The sequence below is a fragment of the Limulus polyphemus genome, unplaced genomic scaffold, assembly GCF_000517525.1.
Source record: "Limulus polyphemus unplaced genomic scaffold, Limulus_polyphemus-2.1.2 Scaffold3069, whole genome shotgun sequence".
Lineage (NCBI taxonomy): Eukaryota > Metazoa > Arthropoda > Merostomata > Xiphosura > Limulidae > Limulus > Limulus polyphemus.
This window is the reverse complement of record NW_013668679.1, coordinates 15,787-25,781: the sequence shown is the minus strand read 5'-3', so window position 1 is coordinate 25,781 and position 9,995 is coordinate 15,787. Positions and strand designations below refer to the sequence as shown.

The following is a 9,995-nucleotide window of genomic DNA, read 5'->3' as shown; positions in this document are numbered from 1 at the left end:
ATGGAGCACCGTGTCACATTGCTAGAAACACCAAAAAGTGGCAGGAAAAAATTGGTATCCAGAAGTTGCCCTGGCCGAGCCAATCTCCTGACATGAACCCCATCGAAAACCTCTGGGCCATACTCGACCGGCAAGTCAAGAAACAAAAAAAAAACCAACTTCGAAGAGCGATCTACTCCAAGTATTGAAACAAGGGTGGGCAAAAATCCCACAATCTAAAATTGACGAGATGATTCTCACGATGCCCCAAAGGATCATCGAACTCCACGAAGCGAAAGGAAGATCTACTAGATATTAATTAAATTATAAATATGTCAATTCATATGAATATGACTGGAAAATTTCATTTTTTCTGAAAAGGTGGTGTCTATTTACTTGTGACCACGCTATGTAAAGTTATGTGGTTCTTAAAAAAAAATACGAGAAATAATGACTTCATTGCAAAACTACCATAACCACTTTTGCATATAAATAGGATTCAAAGAACACGTGAATCAACTTTGAGGATACAGAGTTGAGTACATTATATCCAAATGTTTTTGGAGCCTCTTCATGTCATTATAGTTCATTTTTCCATATTCAGTCCTACTGTGTCTGATGACAATGTACTTGACAATTGCTACGCAACATAGTTTCCACTTTAAAAGGCTTCATTATAAAGTTGCCATGTCCAAAGCACACCACTCCCCCTACAGGCTTTCATCATATACTGCCATTATTTCCCCATTAGATATTATTTCTGCAGTTGGCCTTCCTTTGTTGGATATGTTGTGGAGGTGACATGTGTACAGTTGACTTATGTCATTTTTTCAGATGAAGATCCTCCTTGATTATGTCAGGTACTGTTGCAAGGGGCATGTATCTACCTTTTGTCTTTGATCTTTGTGTTTGTGGGTTCTCATCCATTACAAGATGCCACACTTTGTTTACCAGAGCTAGTATATAGCTTGTTGTAGGTCTCTTTCTGGATGATCCTGGTGTCCCAAACTGACCAATATTATGTTGTTTTCCTATACCATTAATTACAAGGAATATCCTAGCTTAGAAATTCTAAATCTCCAATCTGAACATATCTTTTATGAGCTAAGTGTATGAATATGTTGTTCATAAAGGGCTGATACATACTTCTTTCAAAAGCAATCAAATTTTGGTGGCATCACACTGCCTACAAAATCTGAACAATGTCAAACTGTAGCTGTAACACATACTGTTCCACAAAAACTTTATAATGGTTGTGGCTGTCATGTGACTTGCCAATTTGCATATTCAAAATCGTTTTAATATAATATGCCCAACCATCTGTATTCTATCTTATAATAACATGCATATTCAACTTGATTTCCAAGTTTGTGTTTTTGGATGGAATCTATAATATAATTAGCATCTTAACCATTACTAGCTCTATCATATCTCATCCAACACTGGACACAGCAGATATAGTTCAGCTGACATATTGCTATATATATATATATTTTTTTTTTTACTGTTATTCACAAGTTCTTAGAATTGCACCAAAATAAATGCTTATCATTACAAACTGCATGAAGTAAACCAAGAATAACTTACTCATTATGGGATACATAAGCAAGACTCTGCGGTGAGCAACATCTTCTGGAAACTTGGCATAAACCACTTGGGCCTCATGAGTATCTTCATCACTTTGGATAAGAATTTTTCCAATGCGAATTGACCTACAACAGTCTCGAAGCCCCTGCTCCATGGCTTCTCCTGTAAAAAAAATAATTAACTAAGAAATACTCAGCATCATTCTTATGCTAGTTTACAATAAATAAAAACAGAGTAATAAATTGTAAAATTAAACTTAATAACTGTAAGAGTAACTTAGGATTGACATAATAATAAAACTGTTTTATCTTTAGCTTTATCCAAAAGAGATTTTAGGGTAATCCCTATAGCTTGAAAAAAAAATTCCTTTGCACTTTTCTTTGTGTTGAGGGAAGGCTTTTCGATCCTTGAGGAGAATAATTATATTTATCCTTAACTCCTTTTCACTACAAGTTGAAGAAATAATTTTAAAGTCACTAGATAAAAATTAACCATTATAATCATCTTGATGATGTTATCTTTAATTTCTCCAATTCTAATCTCACAAAAACCTGCACAAAGTTTGAATTTTGATTTAAAATGAAAAACAAAGTTTTTAAAAAAATATTATTTTCTTGCACAATTTGAAGTCTTACTTAACTACACAAAGAAACCATCAATAAGTCTAATGTGTCTAATTATATTTTCCAGAGCCATGTTTACATTGCTTTCAGTTTGCCAAATCATTCTTTGTACAAACAATTTTCTAATTTATTGGAATTAAGATAAAATAAAGGCAGATTCATCACATATCCAGATAAAAAAAAAAATGATGTTTCAATTCTGAATAAGATTATGATAAAAAAACAAAGTATCCAATTACTAGAGGTAACATTATCAATAACATTATTTTTGAAAAACCGAGGTATTCCAGTTCATACTCTGACCTAATGTATGGTTTCCCTAAGATCTACAGAAAGCACTCCTATGGTCTCAAGTATAGGAACATGTACATAAAAGTCAGCAACTTTTCTAAAAATGTCTCTCATAGACTTCACTTCTTCAGAGCATACTCTTAATAAAACTAATTTCTTAAGTTATAAAAAAATCTCATGTTTGACCATGAAGTTTTCATGGCTAGTTCTGATGTTACTTCAGTGTATTTTAACAAACTATTGAATTAAATAATTGTCTTAACCATATACTTAGTCTTTTAAAATGCTGAGACTGCTAATGGTCTCTCCAAAAGTCTTGAAAAAATCTGTTAGAATTCATAACAGAAGGGTTCCAATTTGAGCTTTATAGGGAAATATTCAACCAAATTGATGATCTAGTCAGTGGCAGCTATCTAGCACCCTATTTGTCAAATTTTTTCATGACACTTCATGAAAAATGTGGCTCAATTATTAACTAGCTGATTTCAAACCTAATTATAGCCCTACTTTTTAATTTTCCATAATCATGTTCAGGCTCATTCTTTTTTTGACTATCTAAATTCAAAACATTAAGTGCACACTTGAATTTGAAAATCAATGCACCCTTGATCTTCTGGATTTGCTAATTACAAGATCCAATTAAGTGTTTCACTGCTATTGCTATAATACGAACATTTACTGATTTATCCTCAATATTTCTGAATTTTATTACTGATTTCTTTAAACAAAAATCGATAAGTATCTTAATTACTAAAGCTTAGAAAAATGGCAGTTCTAGTTTTGCTTTAACTTAAAATTAACAAATATAAATAAGACTTTGTTGGAAAATGAATATTCTATTCAGCTTGTAATTCAATAACAATAAAAATCTTGTTTGAACATATGAACATAAAATATAAGATCAATTAACATTCACCTGTAGAATGCAAAAATTTTATTTCTTTGCCTTAAATCAGTGAGCATTTGAATCATCTTTGCATAAATCTAAAAAAAACTAGTGTTCCTATTTTCCACATGTTTCACTTTATGATATTTTCTACAGATACTTTAGGTTAAAAAGTCTTCAGGATTAAATCAACGTCTTATTCAACTATAAGACTTTACATCTACATTTATTTTTTAGACAAAGAGCTAAAATTATTATAACCCTAATCATTTTCATTCACTTGACAGCAAGACACATTTATAGAAAAAAAAACATAAGTAGCACTTTTGCCACTTTTAGTAACAAATGACAAACCAGTAAGAATCATATGAATCTCCAACAAGATTTCTAAGAAGTGATGGTGAATAACTTGAATAATTTGGCCTTTCTATTCAACCACTTTTTAATTACTTCATTAACACCCGAATGCATTGTACCTTAAAATTCATCAAGCTAAAAATGTCATGAATTGTAGGTGGGTTTCACCAGAAAAATAAAGGAGCTATTGCCATACTAGGAATTTTTTCAAAAAGGTTAAATGAAAAATATGATGAGCTTAAATAAATGTTTATACTTCACACATTTGACAATTTTTTAAATACATTTTATTTTTTAACAATATTTTTCCATTTTGTGAATAAAAATCTGAGAAAGGTCTGCATAAACTCAGCTATGCCTACAATTTGATTGGATGGTGTGAATCAGGCTGCAAATTATTTTATTACAATGGAAGGAAATTGGAAAGCAACAGAATATAACAACTTGATTATTCAAGTTAGATGACAAATACTGTTTAACGAGTTTACAGAAAATTCTTGAGAAGCAATAAGTATAAAATGAGAAGAAATATATTCATACAAGAAAAAGTATTAAAAACCTGTACACTACACAATTCAACATACATGCACAATACTGGTTCACAAACAAAATTCATCAGAAAAGTTTTTTGATACTGCTATTTTGTCATAAATAGTCTTTAATAATATTTTTATTGTTGCATTATCTCTATAAATTGGATTATTATGCTGTTAGAGTTGTAATATAATCATTGACTAATATTAAATTTTGTTTGAAACTACTGATAAAAAAGTACATAAAAGACAAACATCTTTCACAAGCTATTATTAGTTATTTTTCTTTAATATTAAAATATACAGAAGTTTAAGTCATCAGAGAAGAAGATATATCAATTTCACTCACATCAATTAGAAGTTTCAAATTATATTTCTTTATCTAATACTACATAATAGCTTCATCGCTACAAGTTCCCCTGTTTTTCAACATCAAAATTATAAGCACTATTGCTCTTCTATGTGTAGTAATGTTATATTGTAAAACTGTAAGCATAACAAACCTACTTTAAACTTCACTAAAAAACAGTTGTTTTCATTTAAACATATATGATTAATTCAAGCCATTTACATAATGTACAAATGCTGAAACAAACACAGTTTGGGTGTAAACTAGTTTAAAATGTACACAAACTGGTTGATCAAGAAATTATACTAACCACTACGAACTATGCTGACACCACAGTTTCCTTTCAAATACTGCAAACCTTCATAAGTCCCACCTGTAGAATTAAAAATCATGATAATAAAATCACTGAGCAATTAAAATACAAAGACTGTTTCAGTTAACAGCATAATTTACTGTACATTAGGACCACAGTGTTAATGTTAATACATAACATATCAATTAATGAGTAAACAAAAATGATTAGATAAAACCAATACTAATTTTAGTTATTTTATGTCTTACATTTTGAGGTTTTAACAAATATTAATAGCATACGTATTGCATCTAAAATGTCTTATTAAAAAAACAAAAACTATTAAAATGGTTAAATTCACATTTAATAACCTGCAAAAATTTCCTGATCACAAACTATAAATATAACTATATATATATATATTTTTCATAAACTTTTAGAAATAAGTTCTATAGAAGTTAACATTTTCCTAATCTGAAAACGTATTTTCAAATAGATACTTAACCCCTCTCATAAAAAGCTTTCTCAATTTGTGCTGCCCTCTATCATAGCAAATGTTTCGCTTGCCACTAGCCTTGTAACCATCCACCAATAGGAATGTGACACTACCCTATCATAACTAGCACCCTCTCTAATAATGCACCTGTTAATCACTTAGAGATTGCCCATGACCAAGTTAATCAATACCCAAGAAGTGGGGATGATGGGTGGAAAATGTGAGAGGAGGTAAATATATATACAAAAATACATTTTTAATTTAGGAAAAATGTTAACTTCCAATACAATATCTTACCTCTTCCCACAAAAAGCTAGAATCCCACATTGAACTGGTGGAGGGCCAGTCAGAAGATGATCCTCCTCTAGAAAGTGCCCAAAGAAAGACCATGGGGTGTGGAAAAGGAATTAAAAACATCACACCAGTGAGAGACTGCACTACTTCTGAGCTAGGTATACCCTTTGCTCTTGAGTAAAGTGTCATTAAAACAAAAGGGCAAAAACATGGATGGCTCCTAAAATGGTTTAATCATTAATCAGACCTCGAGGTGTCGAGTGACTAGAGCATGACAGACTGTAAAGAGAAGTTCTACCTCAACCAACAGTTGATGGCATCTGAAATTGTATATCAGGTCTGCGATAGGAAGAGGGTTCTCTGCCTTTCACCTCCAAAATGGGTACTGGGAGGGAATATGAGCTTCTGAACTAAGAACCCATCTCAGCATGTTTGCATCTCCAACACAACCAACACCGGATCCACTGGGAACCAACATCCAACAGATGGATAGGATGTAAGGAGAGCTCAGGAGGCATTCACCTCTGGTATTAAGCCTCATGGCATTGGGAATATATCATCCAGTCTGCAGTAGGAACAGGGAACCTAGCCTTATACATGAGGAATTCATGTATTTTGTCCAGCTTCAACTAACGCCAGATAAAGAGGGACCTCAGTTTGGGGTTGCACCTCCAGTCCAAAATTTGGCGGCATTTGGAATTTATCATCCAGTCCACATTAGGAGGGGTGGACTGGATCATCTCCAACCAACATCTGACACAACTGGAAACTGACATCTAGAGGATGGTCGAAAGTAGGAATATCTCAGTCGGATGGGCAACCTGCAATACACAGATATATGGTGGAGTGCTACAACCAACACCTCGTGGTATCTGGAATTATACATCAGATCTGTGGTAGGAAGGGTGTCATGCCACTGACATCAACAGAATGCTATTGCCCTACTCTCAGCTGAATGGAATTGTGCTTCACTCAGGAGGATTGGCCGCCAAGATCCACCACCCCAACAGCTAGGAATGGTAAGCAGCAAGGACTCCCATACTCCACTAGAAGAGATACAAAATGAATTAAAGAGTCTGGAGGCCTGCAGCACTAGAGATAGTGCAATAGGTGACTGAAATACCCTATTTTGAAAAGCAGAGTTGATCAACCAACACCTGGCAAAGAGGCTAGCGAATCCAACTCTCCAGGGGAGTAGGGGGAAAAATCACGGGAAAGGTTAGGACTCCAATGAAGAAACAAACTGACACAGGTATTACCAAAGAACACAATGCATGTATTAGAAATCCAAAACCCCTGGACAGGCAAAGGAATAGGACAGAAGTAGAATGGACTTAAACATGGGAGAAGAAGAGAACAAAACGTGCCAGAAAATGGTGACCACAGGCCAACAATATAAGGAACAGGGACAGGAAATAAAATAAAATAACAAATCTGCTGACAAGGGTTAAAATGAAGGATTATAAAAAGCATGAAGGCCAACATGGAGGTTCCAAATCCTGGAGAGAAGTCAAGCAATGGAGAATGAACAAAATAACATAGCCAGGAAATAATCCGAAAGCCCACAACAGAGGAAACACATAGGTCCCTGTTAAAAGGCTAAGTGAAAAAGGACAGCATGAGGAATGGGAGTAATAAAAGGATGATAACCTGAGTGTATAAATAAAGAGCATGATGTATATCAACTACTCCTGGAAAATGTCAAAGAGGAAGGACAACCTGGACATGAAAACCAAGGAACCAATATGCCTGGAAAGACCTGACCTTCTGGCTAAGGACAGGATAAAAGCCATGCATGAAGACAGAATGGATGGAAATTGCACAATGGAGCATTGCCAACAACAACAAAAAAGGAAGGCAGATTAAGGTGAGACAACCCCAAAAAACCATTACAGAAATGGAAAACGTGAAAGTCAATAGAGATGTACCAACAGCTGAACTGAACACAGAGTTTGGGACTACTGAGAGGAAACAAGAAAGATGATGAATAGGCATAAACTATAACTCTTAAGCCATGTCCTGTTTAGAATACACTATTATTAAAAAAACTTAATAATTCTCTGATATTTTCTATTAATAGGATTATTTATTACCAATAGAAAGAGAAGATTTTAATTTATTACTTTCTTTATGAGGTTAGCTTATTTTATTGATTGGTTTTGGGGTATTCTGTGTCAATTTAATAGTTTGGAATTGCTGAAATTGCCTCAACCAGGTTAGTTAGATAGCCAGTTAAATTATAATAGTTTTAAAACATTGTTTCTATGGTTTCATGTTAATATTTTGTGCTCTAAATTGAATATTTAAAATAAATAAAAAATCAAGTACTAAAAACATATCTACAAAAAATATGGTTAAACAATGGGCTAATTAGTGAGATACAATAGTGCCTTGATTACCCGCTGATTCTGTTATCCACAATTTTTTGCTTTCCCCAGACCAGTGCAGATAATCGAAGTACCAGTGTATATTTATTTACTTTCACAGCAACGAGTGCATGCTGACAATCACATGACATCAACAACCACTTTATAGTATTGCTTGAACTTACTGCCATTGGTACTGTACGAGTTTAAAAATGTACACTGATTGGTTGAATTGAGAGAAAAAAGAAAAGAAAATGGCATGAAATTCGTTACATGTTAGGCAACTGCAGTGCATCATTCCTGAAACAACATCAAGTGCTGAATCTACCATTAAACTCCTAAAAACAAAGTTCGACTTCGGTTACAAAGGACGCAAAAATTGTTCTAGACTTCCAAGAGTCCAGAACTGTTCTAGATTCATGTTCTGTTTAGCACAGTTCTATGCATGAATAAAATAATAGGTGCCACGGAGAAATTTTTAGTCACCATGGTGATCTGGGTCCCAGGATTTTTTGAAGCCTGCTTTATATTGCATTTTATATTTCAGAACATTCTCATACTGTTCAACCTACGTGACTATGTAGCAATACAAGTATACACTTCTCATTTTTATAAGACTTGTTTATCTTCCTAATATCAGAAATTAAGTTTAAAACTTAAGTTTCAAGCATATTTCAATATTTTTTTTTTTATCAAAAAAGGTGAAATTCCATTCTAAACCACGTTTCTTTGTGATATGCATATTAGTAATAAGCTATTAACTCTCCATATATGTCCTCGGTCATTTTGACTGCTCTTTTAACCATCATGTAACCATGAATCTATACATACTATAACTTAAAATGAGGTAAGTGCATCTTTTAGTAAACATTACAAGTCTTCTCGAACTGTTGTATTTAAGTGTTTTACACTCACAAAATAGAAACCTATCATTCTATAGGTATTTGAAGAACTTGTAGCATTTCACCACAATTTAATTCTTTGTATTGTTAGCCGACACTGGGCAGCTTGTACATAATTGAATAAATAGAGTTGTTTAAACATTTGTTTAACAACAAGTAAAAGTTTTGAATGGTCTATTCTTTCATCGGGGTGTGTGTCTATGAGCCAGACTAGTTTTGGAGAATTCCACTCCTCATCAGTGACCCTGGACACTACCATCAATGAAATATCAGACCAAACCAAGCTTTTATAGTAGTGTGGTATCGAAAATCGAACTGGTGTATTCAAGTGTTTTACACTCACAAAAAAAGAAACCTATCATTCTATAAATGCTACAAGTTCTTCAAACACCTATAAAATTTAATCAAAGTGTATTATGAAAAAGGACATGGCATAAGAGTTTCAGTTTATGGCACATAACTCATTAGATCAAGAAGAACACACACTAAGTTTTCATGTTAGCTTGTAGGATATCTAATGCATAAATGTGCAAGTCCTCAGAAACTTATAAAATAACCTAGGGGTGGAAAAAAAATCCTAAAATGCATAATTTGGAGCAAAGAAGTGTAATGTGATACATAAAAGTGAAGACTGACAATTTATTTAAATTTATTTTTTTAATTTAAGAAATTAAATCTTACATAATATCAAAAGTTGGATTACAAGCTACATTTTGATACCAAGTATGTTGTCATAAATTGAAATAAAGTAGGTTAATAAATTTTGAATGTACCTCTGTAAAAAGGTTGCAACCTGTGCACTTCAACCTACTAGTATCTAGATAGTTTACCTTTTCACTACAGGTAAGTCAAAGTGTGCATGTCATAACCTTTTAGAGTTACATTCAATTTTGAATGTACCTCTGTAAAAAGGTTGCAACCTGTGCACTTCAACTTACTAGTATCTAGATCAGTGGACCTTTTCACTACAGGTAAGTCAAAGTGTGCATGTCATAACCTTTTAGAGTTACATTCAATTTTGAATGTACCTCTGTAAAAAG

At 33.1% G+C, this 9,995-nt stretch overlaps 1 protein-coding gene across 3 annotated transcripts in view; it reads right to left on the bottom strand.

The window, feature by feature from the left end:
* LOC106468589 (uracil phosphoribosyltransferase homolog) overlaps window positions 1-9,995 on the bottom strand; it is a 37,207-nt gene that overhangs the window by 14,048 nt on the left and 13,164 nt on the right. For all 3 annotated transcript variants that reach the window (XM_022396938.1, XM_022396939.1, XM_013929023.2), the window contains exons 4-5: window positions 4,916-4,978; window positions 1,567-1,728 (exon numbers count right to left, since the gene is read on the bottom strand). In XM_022396938.1, coding sequence (XP_022252646.1) covers window positions 1,567-1,728; window positions 4,916-4,978 — 225 coding nt within the window. The remainder of the gene's footprint in view (window positions 1-1,566; window positions 1,729-4,915; window positions 4,979-9,995) is intronic.